The sequence below is a fragment of the Ahaetulla prasina genome, chromosome 4 (genome assembly GCF_028640845.1).
Source record: "Ahaetulla prasina isolate Xishuangbanna chromosome 4, ASM2864084v1, whole genome shotgun sequence".
Lineage (NCBI taxonomy): Eukaryota > Metazoa > Chordata > Lepidosauria > Squamata > Colubridae > Ahaetulla > Ahaetulla prasina.
The window spans coordinates 118,258,854-118,279,494 of NC_080542.1; the positions used below are offsets into that span (position 1 = coordinate 118,258,854).

Here is a 20,641-nt window from a genome sequence, read left to right on the forward strand (position 1 = left end):
AGGGGCTTGCTAGTTTAGTACAGTTTGGATCTTCTGGGACTGGATGCCTCTTGTGAAACTATGGGAGCCCAAGAAGTCTAGTTGCAAATCAAAGGCACATTTTTCTGGCTTGGCAAAGAAGCGGTTATCTCTTAGCCTACTGAGGACTGTGCACAAGTGGTCTGTGTGCTGTGAGCCTCATTCTCAGAGTAGGTTTAGATATCTAAATATAGGACAACAAATTTATCTTTTAAATTTGCAAAGATTTGATTTGTGAATCTGGAAAATGTGTCTGGGGCATTACATAGTCTAAAAGGCAGCACTGTGTATTTGCCATTCAAATTTGCCATATCTAGTGTCAAAGGAGGTTAAGTATTCATGGCCTTCTTTGATTTCAATGAGGTTGTAAACATTGCAGAGGTCCAGTCTCAGAAAAATGCTGGCTTTCTGCAGCATATCTAATAGGCCTGGAATTAACAGCAGTGGATAATTGTTTCTTATTGTGATTACAAGGCTTTAAATGTACTTATTAGGCACACTGCGGTCTTACATTTTGGGTATGAAAAAGGTGAGAGCCAAGGCAGGAAGCTGGTAACGTCTTTTGCAAATTAAGAGTCCAAATATTTTAAAGTTACTAATTCTGTACAAGTTATGATCACAATAGCGCCCAAAATTTATACTGCTAAGTTAAATATCTGTTAAGTGAGCTTTGCCCCATTTTATGATCTTTCTTGCCATAGTTGTATAAAAAAGATTTATTTTTTAAAAAAAACATACATAAACATAAAAGCTTTTTCAATCCCATCATTGTGTATTGGTGAGGTGGTTACATATCTCTTGTGCACCTTCAATTTACAGATATTCTTAATTTATCTAAAATTATATTATCTCCATTTAATATCTAAACTTTTAATTAACCAATGGCTATAGCCTTTATTCCTCTCATTCTGTATACATATCCCCTAGTGTTTTATCTTGTAATATCATTCATTCTATCATTCTAAATCATTCAGTTTGGTATTTCAATTGATAGTTCTCTAATCTTTACTAACATAATTTTCCTTCCAGCCATTGATAAAATATATCCCATATCTTATAATATTGCTTTTCTTCCTGCTCTCTTATTTCAAGTGTCAATTTACTCATTTCAGCACATTCCATTATTTTCCTAATAATTTCATTTTGTAAAGGTATTTTCTCTCTTTTCCAATTTTTAGCCATAGTTGTTAAGTGAATCATTGCAGTTGTTAAATGGTTTTTAAATGAATCTGGTTTCTCCATTGACTTTGTCAGGTCACAAAAGGTGATCACATGACCTTAGGACACTAAAAGTCCTAAACTTTAAATATGAGCCAGCTTCTAAGCATCTGAATTTTGATCATGTGATCATGGGGATGCTGAAATGGTTGTGTGAAAAACCGTCCCTTTTTATAACTTTTATAACTTTGAATGGTCATTAAATGAACTGTTGTAAGTCGAAGACTATATTTAGTAAACATTTGGTATTGTTTTTTGGTATGAATTATGGTGCAATTGCAGTCTATATGTGGGTGGAGGGCCCAGGCTTCCTCCTCCCTGAAAACATCAGCAAAGTCTGTGTATTTACTTGGCAGCTTGGGAATCTCTCTGTGAACCTTTAGGGAGGGCTGGTGAGGAACTTTGGAGGGCTGATTGCAAAGAGAAAGGCATTCAGGATTTCCAAAGGCAATAGACCAGTCTTTCCACTTAGTAGTGTGGTCGTGATGTTGTAACCAAGCGGTTCCCAGCACTAGTGGAAGATCAATGTGTTCAGCTATGAAGGGGGTTAGCTCTTCAGACTGCTGATTTACTTTTAACTTCAAAGGCACTGTGGCATGAGTAATGGGGCGTACTTTTAAAATTTGGCCATCAATAGTTATCTCTGGCAATGGAGATTTCAGGGAAACTGTAGGGATCTTAAGTTTCTAGATGTGGCTAGACTTAAGAAGTCAGATTAAACCAGAATATATCAAAACAGGGATGGTGGTTTCCTGACTATTTGGAAGTGTCAGGATAGAATCAAATTTTATTTATGGTATATATCTGAGCTTGGAGGTAATTGAGATGTGTTCAGTGCTTGGGTGTTCATGGAGGGAAGGCATTTCTCTGGCCTTGGGACTTGTCCAGGTGGTGAGTAGTGGAAATATTGCTAATCTGTCAGTTGCCTTTCCTGGGAGGTTTAGTAGGGCAACTCTTGATCATGTGGCCAAGCTCTCAGCAATAGAAACACAGGACAATTTCTCTGCGCCTTAGCTCCTAGACCTAGGGCTTTTCTGGCTGCTCCAATTTGCATCTGATCTTCAGTGTCCAAATCCAAAAAGCAGGGAAGCTAGGAGTAGTGATATGGGAAGTCAGCTTTGGAAGCAGTTAATTGGGGCTGCCAAAAAATGCTTTAAGTTCTGTGAATCAAGACTCAGTTGCTATAGTGGCTAGTAGAGGTCTTGTAGACCCTGGGGAATACCTTGCTGTATCAGTTGTATGAGCTCCTTCTTGAATTATGCTTTTAAGGCTGGCTCATTCCAATCTAGATCTGCTGCAATGAGCTAGAAATCTTCAATGTATGCTATCACTGAGTTATTGTCCTGGCAGAACTGGAAACTGTGTTGTTCAGCAATTTCTATGTGAATGGTGTCTCCAACATACTCTCTAAATTAGTGAGAAAGATTGGTTAGCTATCCAAGATGGGACCGTTGGTTCAGTGGAAGTGCCTGTTTGGCAACAAAGTCAATTAAAAGAGTGAGGATGAAGGAGACTCTTGATCTGTTTGTTGGATATTTCCCAGGTTGGGTGCTGATGAATACATTGCACTAGGAATGTTCTCATCTTATCAGGCTCACTAGTGAATCTTTGTGGAAGGCAGCTGGGAGACCCGGGGATGAGTGCGGCAGGAACAGGCAGTTGTGCCTGGGTGGACGGAGCAGGTGGTTGTGGTTTCAGAGGAATGCCTTCTTGAGTCCAGATCTATATTTGCTGCAGTGTTTGTTGAAAATTGGCTGCAAGATTCCTGCTTTTGTTTTCAATGCTGTCTTGGCATCTGCTGATAGACTGGAAGTCTGCTTGACTGCTATTGCTGCAGTGTTGGCATCTGAGATCATGGCCAGGGTATTCTGGAGCTTCTGAAAGTTTTTGGTGAAGGTTAATAATGTCAAGTGCCAGGGAAATCAGGAGATTCAGGCAGTTTAAATGAGTATTAAGTTTTATTGCAAGCTTAAGCTGTCTACAAGAATCTGAGCTATTAACAGTCAAGAAAATTAGAAGGTGTTCAAATTGGGGTGGACTTAGTGGGTGTGCATGGATTCATGACTGATGACGCATTTGACCTCTCCCTTGGGCTCAGCCTGGTCATCTCCTACAGCCTGGTCATCTCCTACAGTCGCATTGCTTAACAACGGAAGTCCTGGAATTCAATGTTAAACAAGGATCATGAGTCGCTGAGAATCTCCTTTCGGCTTCCTATTGGCTTCCAAAAAGCAAAATCAGTGGGAAGGCAGTTCATATGCAGGCTAGTGGGCAGGTATGTGGTTGCTGTCCAGTGAGGAGAGTGCTGGGTGACTGGTAAATTGTGGTGTGAGAGCAGGGTTGCCTCCCACTGAATAAGGGAAAGTATGTGAATGGATGGCAGCTGTCCACAGATGCAACAAGTTAAAGGTAATTGTTGCTGAGTGGGAGAGGGTATGAGTGACTTGCAACCTGCCTTGCTGGATTTCTCATTGATTTTGCTTGTTGGAAGCAGGTTGGGAAAACTGTGAAACACTGTAATTTCTTTGGTCACAAAAAGTAGACATTTATTAGGTTTGATTCCTAATATTGAACATAATTACACTGTAGTTAAAATTGTAATTTCTATTGCTAAATGATGTGGTTGTAATCTGCAATGTCACATGACCACAATTCCTGTAGTTCCTTGCCAGTGTTAAATGAGCACCTTTGAAAGCTCCTGCCAGTTTCTAAAACCAAAATTAGTAGGGAAACCAAAATGAAGTTGAAAGTCTCAGTTACCTTGCAAGCAGGCCAGCAAGCCGATGGCTACTGCTGGGCAGGAGAAGGAGTGAGGGGGTGTACAATGGCCAGATGCTACACAGCTATGGTGGTTTGAAGTGGTTGTTGTTGGGTGGGAGAGGATGTGCGCAGGGGAAGTCATAAGTGCAATGGGTCTTGGGATGGCTGTTATTGGGGGGAGGGTGAATGAATATGCACAGAGTGGCTGTATTGGAATGGTGTAAGCACAACAAAGCTCCCAGAGGGTACATAGACTTACCCAACCAATTTGAAACCTTTCCTGCCAGCTTGACTTTGCTTGTGGCAAACCAATAGGGAAGGTCACAAATAGAGATCATATGACTGCAAAATATTGCAGCTAGTTGCTGGTTGCCAAGTGGCCAGATTGCTATTTTATGACCATTTGTCCAAAAAGTGCTAGGATGGCCAGAACTTCCAAGACTTGTCATAACCATCTCTTGTTCAGTAGTCATAATTTCAAATGCTCACTGAATGAGTGGTTGTTAACTGAGGACCTCCAGAATTTTAAATAACAAATAGTGTATAAGTTCTTAAAGTTTACAAGAATTTTTGACTTCGGGATTGCTCAAATCCAACCTTCTCTCATCTCACAGATGGCTTTAATTAATCATGGAGTCAAGGATCCAGGGATACAATCTACATTGTAGAAGGCTGTGTCCAATAATAGGCTCAATATGATACCAGCTTATTGATATCCGAAGTTGGAGGTTAGCTCAACTGGATTCTGAGTGACTTCGCCCACCTAATGTGGCAAAACATTTTTTACAGCAGGCTATCATATGGTTTTGGTGAAGATCTTCACCAAGTCACCTTATAAAAGGTTGCTGGATAGCACTCCGTGATGCAATCGGGACAGCAAAACATTTATTTTTGCCTCTTCAATTGTCACTGTGTAGCTGAAGCTTGAACTCTTACCAAAGTTGGGTCAGGCTTGAGATAAATCCTTCTCCAGCAGCGTTCCAGATATCTGCCACATTACTTCTCTGAGGTTCTCATCTGTTTGGTAGCATATTTCAGACTAACAGATTATTAAAAATCTTGAACTTCATCGGATGCATGAAATGGTTATCCAGAGCTTTTCCAGGATCGGGTATGTGCAGGTGTTAACAGGATATCCAGCAACTTGTGCGACTTGCAGAAGACTGACCCTTCACTACAGGGTCGGTTTAGTTTAACACCCCGGAGGAGGCTTCCCTTCCAAACAGCGCCCCAGCCCCTTCCTTTTGTCCTAGCTGTAACCATTTCCTTTTCTCCCAGCCTGAGCAGCCAAACTACAGCCTCTTTGCAGGCCTCTTCCCGAGTCTTGTGGTTGTTCAGCTTTATGACGCACCGTGTTGCGATCGCCCATTGGCCGGGCCCCGTCCTGGTTCTCCCTCGTGGGATTCACGGAGGGAGGAGCGGAACCGGCGTGGGGAGCGGAGCATGCGTAATAGTAAGGCAGTCTCCTTTCTGGCCACGTCTGCCGGGTTCTGTTGTGTAGTTGCGGCGCAGCAGTAGCAGCTGTTCTGGGTTAAAACTAGGAGCGGGGATGCTGGAGAATTCTCAGGGCGCTCTCGGCTGCCGCGCGCGCCCCTGGACGGGGTTGCGTTGGCCGCAGCTGCTGGCGCTTGGTTTGCTCGTACCGCTCGCCTTCGCTTGGGAGAGCGGCGACTTGGAGCTCTTCGACCTCGTGGAGGAAGTCCCGCAAAACTTCTATGCTTTCCTCGGCGTTGAGCAGGTGAAGAGAGAAGCGCGTCTGCGCTATTCGTGGCTTTAGGCTGGGCCTTGGAAGTTCCTTCGAACCCCGGGGGCGCCTAGAGGCACCGCAGAGACCAAAGCGGGTTCTGGGGCTTCTTCGCGGGCACTTCTCCGCGGGACATGGCCTGCAGTGTCTGGTATTAAACCACAGACTTGGGATTCCTTGTAACAGAGAATGGGATCTTTAAAGTTGCTTTTTAACAGGCTCAACAATAAGTCTTCTGGAACTTTTCGTAGCTCCCGCTACCCTGTAGCTGAACACTATTGAAAGGTGCTGGCTTGAAGAAGGCCAGCGTTTTAGTAGATAGACGTCCTGTTTTTTCCCTCTTTACATTTCCATTCACTGTCTCCTGGTTCTTCTGATATTCTGTATAATCTGGTTTGATTGATTCCTTGCTATTCAAACTTTCAGCGATAGTGCTGGTGTTGCTAAATGCAGCATTGTCACTTTTTCTTGAATACTGTGACCAAGTACAGTACTGACCTTGAGTTACGACCACAATTGAGCCCAAAATTTTTGTTGTTCAATAAGACATTTGTTAAGTGAGTATTGCCCCATTTTATGACCTTACTTGTTACAATTGTTAAATGAATCACTGCACTTAATCACTTAATAAGTTAGTAACCTGGTTGTTAAGTGAATCTGGCTTCCCTATTGACTTTGCTTTTCAGAAAGTTGCAAAAGGTGATCACATGACCTTAGAACATATCAACAGTCATAAATATGAACCAGTTGTCAAGCATCTGAATTTTGATCACATGATCATGGGGATGCTGCAAGGATCATAACTGAAAAACAGTAATAAGTCACTTTTTTTCAGTGCCGTTGTAACTGAATGATCACTAAACAAACTGTTGTAAATCGAGGACTGCCTATACCAGTTTTGCCATTTCTATATACATATTAAAGTGTAGTTGTCTCCACTGATGCCTTTCATATATTATCGCACAATTTTATTTGTACATCACTGGAGTTTCTGCAGTTTACACAGTATAATGAAGTACAATAACATAGTCATGTAAAATATAAACAAGGTTGATATCCTTGTTCTTGAATGACTCTGCTCACTATTAGGGGGAGGGGAATAATATTAATTACATTAATAATTATACCATATTAATAATATTGCTCTGCGGACCAAGCTTGTTAGTGGCTTAAGTTTATAATCTGCCCATCCACTGAGAACAACTTTGAAGGCTGGTCTCCAGAACTATCAAATGAGACTTGGACCTACCGTGTTTTCCTGAAAATAAGACCCTGTCTTATATTTTTTTGAACCCTGAAATAAGTGCTTGGCCTTATTGCCATGCACTCAAAAGCCTGATAGGGCTTATTATCAGATGTCTTATTTGGGGGGAAACAGAGTAATACTTTTCTTGTTATACTGTTTTGTATTTATGTAGAATTTCTTGTTCAAAGTTGCCTTCTATTTTTAAGTCCTTGATATCAGATTTAATTTTTTTTATTTTCATATCTGGCTTTCATACATAGTGCAATTGTTGCTGATTGTTTGGATATGGTTTCATTGATTTTATTTTTGATTCGATATTCTGCTGCTATTTTGTTTATTTTGACTACAGGTTACCATACACTGAAAACTGGATATAAATAAACACATAGTATATGAGAAAGCTTTGGACCTGACTCGTTGGAGGTGAAATTGAAAGTTAAAGGATTAAGGATTAACAAAGTAGTGATGAAGTTTGGGCTTACTGCCCTGAAATAGATTTATTATGTTGATATTTTTTAGTGAAGGAGATAGGAAAAGCTTCATCCAAACACTACGCCAGTTTGTGAAATCTGTTACCCTGTTTCCCCCAAAATAAGACATCCCCTGATAATAAGCTCAATCGGGCTTTTGAGAGCATGGCAGTAAGGCTAAGCACTTATTTCAGGGTTCAAAAAATACATACTTTCAGGGAAACGTATTTAAATTAGGAGGGTTTTTAAAAATGAATTTTATAGTTTGAAGTATTAGTATGAAACTGGCATTCTTGACAACCATTAAACTTAATCCAAAATGAATTCAAATACAACTGACATTTATTCTCTTTCCCTTTTCTATCCAGGAACTTTTTAAATAGTTCAGTAATTGGTTTTACTCCTTTAAATATGTTATATTTCATCATTACAAAGAAAATAATGGAAAATGTTTATGAGGGAGAGTTCTCCTAGGGCTAGACAGCCCCACAATTGTGTGGGCCTCTGTATTCCTCATGCAAGGTGTTATACATGCCCTTCTTTGGGTATCCAATATGGCTTGTGTGGCTGCATTCTGCACCTGCTGAAGCTTCCAGATACTTTTCAAGAGTAGCACATTGCAGTAGTCTGATCAGGAGATAACCAGGGAATGAGTGGCCAAATAGAAGGCCTTCCTATCCAGGAAGGGGTGTAACTGGTACACAATGCGGAAATGGGCAGAGGCCCTCCTAGTCACGGTTGCCACCTGCTTTTCAAGCAGGAACCATGGGTCTAAAATGACTTCCATATTAGGCTCTGTCTAGGATAGCACAATCCCATCCAGGTCCAAAGATGATAAACCCCTGTATACAACAGGACCAACTCACAGCCACTAAGTCTTACCAGGGTTCAGTTGAAGTCTTCATTTATTTCATTTTGCACTTTATTGAATTGTTCAGTTTCTACTTTTGAAAATGTCCTTAGAATTAAAATGTCCTTAAACATGTCAATTTCCTTACTATTGTACAATTAAATGACTATAAATCTTTGTAAGTGGGGACATAGAGTCCAATATAAATTTATATGGACATGGCTGTACAGTTTTCTTCAGGTTTAGAAATAGATGTGCTTTCTTCATACAGTGAGATTTATTTATTGATTTAATTTAATAGATTTATGTGACCACCAATTCACACATGATAGTGTGAAGAAAAGTACTCAGTATTAGATTCAGGTGGATGGATTTAAATACCTTTGGGAATCAATATGGTGTGCAGTTACAGCAACTTTTCAGTAACCTTTTCTAACTTTTGTTCAGTATAGTTCCATTTTATTTATTTAGTTCAATCTGTATAGTCTCTCATCTTACCTATGTGATTCTGAGTGGCTTATAAGAGAAAACTGTATAAATATGTAAATAGCATTCAAAACAAAATGATAAAATACATAAAAGAGCAGGAGAGTGCCAAACACAACTCGCAAGCAATATTTTAATATTAATGGTAGTGTAATATTTTTTGTAACACAGATCCTGTGTCAAAGTACCATTATCTGGAGGCCTTGCCATGTAGAATTTTAAAAACATGTAATGATGCTGACCTGTGATCTATCACATAATACTTATTTATTGAAAGGAAAATCAGTAAAGTTAAACTATAGCCTATAGCCCCCCCCCCTCCTCAATTGTTTATACTGCTGCTCCGACTGTTTTCATTTGGATAGCTGGAAGGACATATATTCAGAAAGACTGTACTGCAGCTAGCTACCATTTTTTATTTTCAGTGGTATAAGTGGCCCTTTAAACATTCCTGAAAATATGGTATTTGCAACAGATGCCCCCCTCTCTCCCCCCTCCCTCTCCCTCCCTCCCTCCCTTCCTCCCTCTTTCCCTCCACCTCCCACCTAGCAGCAACTCTAGGCAGCTTGCATTTAATAAAAGCAACCAAATGAAACATTAAAACAATAAATAGTAATACTAAAATTAATTAAAACTAAAACACTAAAATTAATTAAAATTTAGCAAAGATGGGAAGGAAAGTAGCAAGATGCATATGCGGAGGAGATGGGGTCTTTTCTTAGTTCATTAACCACTTCTGGAATGACACACTTCCTTTGCGGCCCCCGACCAAGTTTTCAGACTCTTTTGGAAGACCAAAAGGGTGGATAAAGATTTTAGCTTGGGGGAACATAGTTGTCCAGAGGGAGGGAACAATGGCAGAAAAAGTTCTTCTAGACCCTACCAGCCGGAATTCCTTGACAGGTTTCATAGCATGCCCCTCTGCAGTGAGATAGTTTCTCAGATAATCTGAACACATGCCATGAAGGGAAAGGTAATGAAAACTTTCAGTTGGGCCTGGAAGCAAACTAGCAATGTGAATCATTCTAGGGCCCCCAAGAACTGTCCACATAGCTGCATTCTGTGCCAGCTGTAGCTTCCCAATACTCAAGAGCAGCCACATATAAAGCATATAAAGCACATTCGAGTAGTCCAAGGGTCAGATGGTCAGGACTTGGGTGACTGAGCACATGGATTCCTGATCCAGGAAAGAGAACTGGAGCATGACACGAAGTTGTGTAAAGGTTTTCCTAGCCATGACTGCTATCTGCTCTTTGAGCAAGAGTCACAAGCCCAGGAGAATCCCCAAGTTATGTACCAGGCCTATTTGGAGCAATGCAACTCCATCCAGAACTAAAGATTCCTATTAATTCCTAGATCTCAAAGCCTCCTGTGCTCAAAGCCATTCAATCTTACAAAGGTTCATCCAAAGCTTGTTGTCCCCATCCAGAATCCCACAGACACTGTGAGAGGGCTGCAACAGCATCTCTTGGGTCATCAGGGATTTAAAGTTGAGATAATCAGCATACTGATGCTAATTTATTCCATGGTAGCAGATGATCTCATCCAGTGACTTAATGAAGATATTAAAAAGGAGTGGGGAGAATTCTGAGTCTTATACTATGCCATAAAGGAGTGACTGTGGTGACCTAGGCCCAAGTAGTTATTACCAGATGCAATCAGTCCTAAACAAATGTATTTTTTTAGAACAGCTGAGAATTACTTCATTCTCAGCTTGGTCCAAATTAATTCCAAAACAAATCCTTCAGAAAAGTCCTTTGGCCTTATCACAAACTTTTGTCCTCTTTGGCACCGTGCCAAAGGCTTTTTTTTGGCAAAGCCCCATGAAGTTCAGAAACATGAGATGCTGACTAGAAACATGTGGCAAAGTTGCTTTCCTAAAACGAGCCCAAGAGCTTATGGGAGGGGCCAATCATCTCCTGGCCTTACTCCTGACTCATCCTTTTTGCTTTAGCTGCTCTTACCTTCTGGCAGCTCTTTGCATGCGTGCACTAGGAAAAGGCTCCTCCTGGTCCTCTCCCTCTCTGCTGTCTGCCTCTGGAGCAGTGGTGAAATGTAAAATTTGTTACTACTGGTTCTGTGGGCGTGGCTTGGTGGTGGTGGTAATGTGACTGGGTGGATGTGGCCAACTTTTTTTTTACTTCTAAAAACATTTTTTCTACAACCTCTTCGGCTGAAGAGGTTGTAAAAAATGCTTTTAAAAGGCAACTCAGCTGGGATCGCCAGAGCCTTTTAAAAGCATTTTTAAGAACCTCTTCGGCTGAAGAGAATGTTAAAAAAATGCTTTTAAAAGGCTCTGACAATCCTAGCTGAGCCGCGCGATCATCAGAGTCTTTTTTTTACTTTTAAAAGCATTTTTTCATATTTTTAAAAATGCTTTTAAAAGTAAAAAAAAACAACCTCTGATGATCGTGCGGCTCAGCAGGGCATGGGGAGGGCAGGGATTTTTGCTACTGGTTCTCTGAACCACCCGCTGCCATCGCTACTAGATCGGGCGATCCGGTCTGAACGGGGACCATTTTATCCTGGAGGCTCCTGAGTCTGTGCCTTACTCCCAGATGGCCCTGCCCCCATCTCTTCCTCTGACACAGAACCTTGTCTGGGCCTTCCCCTGACTCCAGGATTGACCCATTGTCCTCCCCAGCCTCCTCACTATCCAATTCCGCTGCCAGCTCTGCAGGCTGCTGGTGGACCACAACAGTGACCATGAACTGGATCTCTCACTCTATCAACATCAGTTGGGACTGCCTTTGAGAAAGGAGTGCTACCCAGCCACAAATCTCATAGCCGACCCAAGAGATATCATGGTCAATGGTATCAAAGGCTGCTGAGAGGTCAAGGAAAGCAAAGATGGATACACTCTCCCAACATACACTCACCAGATTTGCTATGCAGGATGATTGGATAGAGGCTCATTTTTAAAAATTGTAATAAAGAAACCTGAGGAGGCATAAAACTGTGTAGGGCAAAAAGAGGTGTTCCTGGATGAGTCAATGCTCTCAGATATCCTGAATGGAACACAAGGATTGGGAAATTTAGTTCCTGTATTCATTCCCATGAGTTAGAATGACCAATGATCAAGGATGTTGGGAACTGTAATTAAAAAATGATGTTTTGATCCTGTCCTAAGCAATTCTTGATAGGTAAAAGAATATCTAAATTGAACTTATCTTGAAGGAAAATGTCTTTATAAAGGACATTTTAACTTGTAAAAATCACTTCTAACCCATAAATGTAAAAAAAAAATCTTGAATTTTGTATAAATAATCATTTCTCACTGAGCTAAGTAGCTCGTTTCATTGATCATAGAACAGGATTGGCATTTGGAATGACAAGAGTTGCAGATTAAATTGGGAAATCAGAAAATATTCTGGAAGAAGACAGCACTTAAACCACTTTCATACTGCTACTTCATCTGTGTCCAAATAAGTTACCAGAAGTTAAACTTGACTCAAAGAAGACTTTATTTCTATGCTATGCAGTAAAAAAATCCAGTGTCTTGGTTTTTCACACTCCTATTGTGCTTGCTCAGACAGCAGGAATTGAACAGTTCTTGAGTATACTGAATAGCCTTCAATAGAACCAGACTGAAGAAACAATTATTGTAATTGTAAATTTCTCAAGCCTCCTGCTAAGTTACTTTGCATGAAATTTTAATTCTCAATGCCTGGACTAGTGTAGGGTTTCCTCAAAACCTCAGTAGGATCCCCCCCCTTTTGAATTCCAAATTCATGAAAATGGATCAATCTCTTAAATTCTTCAATACCTATCATACCCATTGATGCTTTTTTATTTACGCACATTAATAGTACTTTGGTACATTGTGTAAATGTTTTATTATATATATTTAGAAGTCAGCATTTGTAATACAGATGAATATTTTTTGCTATGGTTCTCTACCTCATCCTGGACTTTATAATAACTGAAACCCAAACTGCTAAATGTGTCACAATGAAATGCTGGTCTATTTTTCCCCCCCTCCATGTTCAGAAAGTATAAGGTCAGAAGATGCACAAAATTTTTAACAAGGCCGATACTTGTAAACATATTTTTCCTCTATTCCGCGTAGTCTTGTACATTAGATGTATTTCAGAAGGAGTTTTTTCTTTATAGGAATTGGCACAACATTGAAGACTAGGGCATCTTGGTACATGTTTGTTGATTTAGCAGAATTTATTTTTAAAATACCAGATAAGTTTGTGCTGCTTTTTCTACCAACTATTGTTAGTCCAGACAGACTTTCCGTGAGAATTTGTCAAAGAGCTTTCCAAAGCAAGTTGGTAACTGCTTCAATCCAATGTTAGAGTTGTAATGTACCTGCTGTTAGGTACTGAGAAAGATGAATACCAAGGTATGATTGTGATTTTTATATCTATCATTGATTCTAGAAACAAAGCAACCTATTATGCTGCTGTTATTTATTTAAATCAGCTTGTCTTGTGTGCAGTTACTAAAAACAAGATAGTTTCATGCATTTAACCAGTGCTTACCACGATTGGTAGGATTATCACATTCTGTGTCTGTGAATTCCTCCAATTAAATGTGTGAAAGAACCAGTGCTTTGGGGTTTTGATGAAAGGCAACGGTATTGGTACACGTATGAGTAGTTGCCTAGCAACTGCCTGCATGAATCCTCTAATTCCACCCTTGTATTATTAGAGCTTGTTTCATGTTCACAAGACATGGGAAACATACACTTGTCCAACTTGAAAAAGATGCTTGCTTGAGTTGACAATCTGCTTGGATCATTTTTTAAAAAATTTTAGGAGTCACTATATTTCATTATTAGCACAAAAAAGTTTGTATCTTTCCTTTTTGGGGGCTGGCAATGAATCATGGATTATTCCTTGCTATTTTTAAAGACCAAATGGAAGTGATTGTAACTAAGGCTGGGTTTTAGTAAATACAGTTTTCAAATACTACACAGTGAACATTTTCTACCAGAATTGGGAGTGGGGAGATAGCTTTTAAAAATTAGCTTTATGAATCCTGATGCCATAAATTAGGGAGATGTGCACAAGGATGGATTTTCCCGCCCATCTTACTGTGCTGCTTTTAAGCAGGACTATCAGAAGCAAATAACAAGCTTTATTTTATTTGCAATATATATCATGAACTATATTACTACATTAAATGGTATGGTTTAACTAATCTGAAGCACATTTAAGAAGCAACAGCTGTTGATTGCTGATCCAGGTGAGGCCTTCTTAAGAGTGAAAGTGGTGCTGTTGCTCACTCCTTCTCAATGTACCTCAGTTTTCAAAAATTTGCTCCAAGTAATACTACTGGAAGATCATTTTTCTACAGAAAAATTAATGCTGGTTGGATTTAAACCCTTTACTCCATTGCTTTTTCTCTTTTATGCTACAAATTTTGTCCTTGGAAAAGACTGATGGGAAAAAAGTAATTATTTCAGAAATGGAAGTAGAGAAGCTAAATGATGAGTAATTTTGTTCAAGGGCATCAATGACGTTAGTAGAACTTGAAGTCTCTCAGCCTCTAACCTGAACACTCAAATACATTAATTACTCAGATATTTTTCCACTTATGTTATGCAATAATAATAGATTTCACCAAAAAAGTACGGTGATGTTGCCAGACTAGTCAAAGTAAATTTCCATTTTCTACTGGGGGCAACATAATTTCCATCAGGGAGATATGCAATCTGAAGATGCTGTTTTAATAAAATCCAACATAAGATGTAAGAATAATTGTGTTTAATCATGCCAAGGATTTTCATAGTGTCCTGTTTTCCATGGTGACCAATCATGTTTTTCCATGGTGACATTATAAATAGAATATAAAGATACTCACAGATACTGGCAAGTAAACATTAGTTTAGTTTAGTTTATTGATTAGCCCATAAGCCATATCAAAATACAGCGTTCCAAACACAAACTACTAATACAGTCCTATAAAAACAATTTAAAATGAAATTGGAGTTAAAATACAATAATTTAATATATAGATAAGTAAAATAAAATAAAATTATATTTCAGTATCGGTAGTAATTATTAGATAAATGAATACATCTCTATCTGCCATATAAGGAAATGCTTCCTTTGATCTAAGCTGAATCTCATATAGTGTCATTGCATTAGTTGCAGATTCTGATATTGTGAGAGAACAAGAAAAAAAAGTTGCTATTCACTTTCTCCACAAAGTGCAAAATTTTCAAGAATTTCTCTTGTCTTAACTGCATTTTTCTACTGTAAAAAAGAAAACATAACTTTATGGGAGTTTTTCCTTTCTGCATTCTTCTTGGCAGTGATTAGCAGTACTCGTTAGCATACAATGAAGGCTCTTTTTGAATAGCCCCTGCTTTTTGTTTGATTAGCCTCAAGAGAGAGGGCCTTTATAAGTTGCTTTCAACACAATAGAATTTCCTTCCTAAGGTGATATGTACCTAGTCTTCCCAATTTAGTTGAGTGCTTAGAATGGAAAATATGTTCTTTCCATTTAAAGATGCTGTTAATTGAATTTCTAATTGATCTACATGGTAAAAAAAAGAAGAGGAAAATACATAGTAAGTGATCTGCATTCAACCTTACAGACAGCTAAGGCTGTCTTGTCGAGACTTCTTGTTTGCATATAACATTTGTGAGTGTATTCCTTTGAAAATGGATGAATTTAAAAACCAGGAAAAAAACCTCAGCATGCATGTTAAGTTAGAATTATTTGCTACATCATAAGCTCCAATGTAATGAGCTTTTATTAATTTATACTGAATCTCCTATATATCTTTGTTGGATATTAAATATCAGTCTAGCTTCATTTGTAAACAAGATAAAACATCGGAATACATATTGTGTTTAACATGGATGCAAAGAAAAGAATGACCTCTATTAGCTGCATTGTGATTTTAAAAAAGCTAAAATTAGTATTTGGGGTTAGTGATTTTATTTTCAATATGCAGCTTAAAGACAGCTTTTGAACTACTGAGTCATTCAACTTTACTTCCGAGGCATTGTAGCTCTAGTTGTGTTGTTATACTGTATATAAAGAGAATAATTTTTAAAGAATCAGTTTTGACTTCTTACCACTTGATGGCAGTGAAGGAGCTAAAGTTGGTAGGAAAAGTTAAGGCAAGATTCTTTTATGGATTACAAAATGTGGAGGTAACAAAGGAAGTTTCTGACACTTTTATATTATCCTAATTGTAGATGATCCTGCAAGTAAAATTAATGAAAAAGAACACCTCTAGATGGAGCTTCAGTACTTTCTAAAGGGAAAGCTGCTTTTCAGCCTTAAATTGAATTTTACAAGTTCCTTCAAAGTTATTTTCCCCTTCTTTGTGTGTAGAAAATAAGTCTGCAATATGCAATGAAAATGTCTTTAGAACTGTTGCTTGTTTGCCAATATAAATAGCCTCAAGAGAAAAAAACTGAAAGATTTAAATAGGAAGGAAAATGCATGTAAAATTAATAGTATAGAGACTATTAAATGTTCAAATGAACTAGTTCTGAAGGCTTCCATAATTTAGATGAAATAAAAAAAAGATGTACTTCAATGGCATTTTGGAAAAAAGCTGAACATAATTTAAAAATGTATTTTTTATTAATGAATTGTTTTAATTTTGGTTTCATCATAAATGGATTGGCATTTTACAATTTTGAATTAAGTTCAATTTCTTGTTTCTGTACCATTTTGTTTTCTTTGTTCTGTTATTATTTTTGTCATCCTTTTTTTTTTTTTTTTGAGGACTGGCATTGAAAGTGCTGTTTGCTCAGTAAGCATTGTTCTGATAGCTTCTGCTTGAAGATGATCTGCACAAAACCATGCTACAGAAAAATATTATGGGAAAAGGCTCTTTAAATAATGAAGTCAAAACACAAATAGGCACAAACTGTTACCGAAGCTAAAAATAAATTATATTATCAGATTTTTAAAGGATAAGTTTTGTGGATCTTTTAGTGACCAAAAGCAATGAAAAAAAGTCAAATTTATGTATGCTATGCTAATGCTGGGGGTTCTATAAAAATCCACTGTGGCTACTGCAAAAATCTTGAAAAAAATTAAACAGTTTAATTATCCTGATAAAAAAGCAACATGGTAAATAACCATCATATTTAATGATAGGAGGTTGGTCTTAATGAAGAAAATTATTGGTGTTGCGTTAGGGTAAAGCCAGCAATCCAAGGCAAAAGGTTCTAATAATAAATTATTTGGAAGTACTGGGTAAGTTAACAACTGATCTCATTGATGATGATCAGAAAGATATGAATTTTTTCAGAAGAACATTTCATGTATATCTGCCATTAACAGTTGAAGATACAATACCATAGTTGTGATCTCTTGTCTTTGCTAATAGCTTTCAAGAAAGCCTTCTGGCATTTGTAATCATATTAGTGTGTATGTTACAATATTGTGCATCTTTTGTTACACAATCAACTTCCTTATAGCTTTTTCAGCAGCAGGAATTTTGTTGCAGTCATTCAATAAATTTAAAAATAAATTTCTGGATGGATCTTGAAACAAACATAATTTCGGCAGCAAATATTTTTTCTTGTTTTAGTACATCCTTTTTCTTTCCAGAGAGGTTGCATTGGCATTTTTAAACTACTGAAAGTATCCATATGCCTTCAGCCTTTGGATGAATATTAAAAGTCATCTTGACAGACTGATTTGGAAATTAGTGAAGTTTAGACTTTGGTGAATTTACAGGGAAGGGATCTTAGAAGACAACTTGATGATGAGAATTTATTTCTGTCACCATATAAAGTACATTTATTTAAGCAATAAATGATTATCAGATCCCATTTATAGTAGTTACTTCTTGAGAGGCCTGTAAAAAGATTTAAGAGGAGTCTGGTTTTCTAGTGTTAGATCCACACTTAGAATTACCTAAATGATGGAATCCTGGTGAAAAATCCTTTGCTGTAATGAAACTGGTATAATATTCTGCCAGATTTCATAGCCTGTTAACTCACTGATGTTTTTCTACAACCTAGATTTAACTGTAAATCGTTTGCTCTTATGTTTTCCTTTACGGAAGGAACTGAATTAATGCCCAGATGACAGGGCTGCTGGAAACAAAGAAACAAACAAACAAAACGCCTCATCTCTGTGAACAGCATATCAACATACTTGAATAAACTCCCTTTTCTAGATTATAGTATATGAAGAATTAAATAAAACAATTTAATTTAAACTAAAATAAGAGGCCATTTGGAATAAGAATTCCATACATTTGTACTGCAGATTATTCATTCCTAAAATTAATTTTCTTCTCAGTACTTTCCACATGCCTCATAGATATGCATTTTGTATCAGTGCCCTTTCTGGAAATAGTTGAGACAATATTGGACTTTAGGTATTAGGCTGTTTTCTTCTAATGTGTCACATGCTATGGAAAAAGATCACAGAATTACTTGTTCAGTGGATAGATTTATGGCTATGAAATATTCCTTACTAATTTGTAGTAAAGGGGAAAAAAGCAGGATATGTTAATTTTTAAAAATATGTTTGTGCAACGTATTGAAAATTGGTTCCCAAGATACAGAATTATAATATATAGTCTGCTTTTCTATAAAGAAAATTTCAAAAGAGGTTGTGTGCAAATTGGAAATTGTGTTTTTAAAGAGTGCATTACGTTTCAACAGAATGGAAATGATGGAGCAGAATTAGATGAACCAATAATAGTCTTACACTTTAATTTGCTGGAAAAAAATTCCTGCCACAAAAATGAAAGCAAATCTCCAAAATACCACTATGTCAGAACAGGGCTATATCTAAAAAAAATGGTGTAATAAAACATTGCCATGCTATGTGGCTGTACTGATGCTAATTTAGACATAAACATGACTTGTTAATTTCTATAGAGTTGAATCAACTGACTTCTAAGGTATTACGTATATTTGCACAAATAGCTCAAAGATTTTGGTAACTTCTTAACAATTCTAATATCTTAATTCTGTGCATTGGGGAATTTTTCAGGAAAAGAAACAGTGCTGTTTTATGAATCCTGATGAAGAGACATTTAGGTATCTAATGAAGTGGAATAAACTGTCACCTGCATGGGGTGCAGTGTCAGCTTATCTCCTCCAGAATGCAGATGAAATCCTTTGTGAGCATGACCTTTATGTTCATATTTATATTCCCTCCCACTAATTTTTTAAGCAAAATAAAACCCATGAAAGGAACATCTGCAAATTTAGTGTTTTTATGCTCTTCATGCTTGAGTTCCACTAGTTCTTAAGCCAACAGAAAACAATATTTGCATAAAATTTGCTACGTCTACTGGTGATGCCTACTCTGTTTTAGACATGATATTTTAAACGAGAATTGCTCTTGTTTATGGGGTCCTGTACAGGACACTATACACAACAGATCCACTGTTATCCATTTCATCAAACTTCAGCTGGCAGACTTCACCAATTACTATACTTGAGACTGAGGGTAGAAGAAGCAAGTTTTAACAGATACTTGGACAAGTATGTTTAAATTTCCCAAATTTTGCTCACGTTTCATGCAGGTGTTTTGTGAGGAAACACTCAAAAAGAGTCCAATTATTAGTAAATTTAAATGCTCCATTTTCAAATAGCACTTAAATTGTATTGAAGAGCTACCCGAACAACAGTTGTCAGGGACAGGGAGAGCGGAAGCATCAGAGACAATATTCTTCTGTTCTCTAGTTTATCATGTAATACCTTCCACCACAAATGTTTGGGTCAAAGATGTAATGAATAGAGGGGAATCCAGTTTGAAAGAAATGACTCTCCAGTTGTGCAAAAAACAGGGCGTCCATGGAAGACAATGGAGTGGCAGAGCCAAGTCTGCATCATCTTAAAGTAGAAATAGATCCAGTCTGATCCTACAATCTAGTAATCTGATTGTGATACAGATTATATGACCATAAAATATGTCCTTTGCAACCATCACATAACTTGTAGCCTGCTTAAAGAAGAAAACTATTTTATGTATTAACTAAGGACAACTTTAAAGAAGCTTGAGATACTAGTGGAAGTTAAAATGAAGGCAAAGTCATATCACAATGAGAGAAATTGTCGCAGTATGTTTGTGCTGTAGTAAAATACAAGTGGGGAAAGACATTGAATGCTAAGAGACTGAGCTGTGAATAAGGAAATCTTGGTTGGAATTTTACCTCTTTATGCCTACTGGCATACTAAATACATATGGTGCTGCTGTATTTTCTGGCTTGAGCTTTGCCAAAATCTTTAGACAATCCATGGCATAGGGCCGGGTTACTTACGGGACCGCCTACTGCTACCGAATACCTCTCACCGACCCGTGCGCTCTCACAGAGAGGGACTCCTCAGGGTGCCATCAGCTAGGCAGTGTCGTCTGGCGACACCCAGGGGAAAGGCCTTCTCTGTGGGGGCTCCCACCCTCTGGAACGAACTCCCCCCAGGACTTCGTCAACTTCCGGACCTCCGAACCTTCCGTCGCGAGCTTAAAACACATTTATTCATCTGCGCAGGACTGGATTAGATTTTAAATTTATATTGGTTTTAAATGGGTTTTATTATTTATATTGTTTTTTAATAATTCGGCCTTGTAGAATAAGTTTTTTAATTGTTATTTTAGTCTGTATTTATATGTGCTTTTTACTTGCCTGTGAATCGCCCTGAGTGTGTTTCGTGCAGGAGGGGGGTTCCTTGGTGTTCTCTGAGCTTGGTTGTTTTCTTACAAATGTTTCATTACCCAAACTAGGTAATATTATCAGTGCTAGTTTGGGTAATGAAACATTTGCATTTCAACCCTTGAGCTATGAATATTCTCCTTTATTGGTAACTTCAAATGGTTGTGAATGCATGGATATAAGTCGTGGACTGCCTGTAAAGACAACATTCAAGCATTCATATTTATGCTTACCCTGTTGTTCTCTT

The 20,641-nt window shown here is 38.0% G+C and overlaps 1 protein-coding gene across 2 annotated transcripts in view; it reads left to right on the plus strand.

The window, feature by feature from the left end:
• Positions 1 to 5,442: 5,442 nt before the first annotated feature.
• The window catches only part of DNAJC1 (DnaJ heat shock protein family (Hsp40) member C1), a 142,333-nt gene continuing 127,134 nt past the window's right edge, over positions 5,443 to 20,641 (plus strand). Inside the window, exon 1 of one of the 2 annotated variants that reach the window (XM_058181853.1) lies at positions 5,443 to 5,734. In XM_058181853.1, the coding sequence (XP_058037836.1) occupies positions 5,546 to 5,734 (189 nt within the window). In that variant the 5' untranslated portion in view covers positions 5,443 to 5,545. The remainder of the gene's footprint in view (positions 5,735 to 20,641) is intronic. The other variant, XM_058181852.1, reaches the window with a different exon arrangement.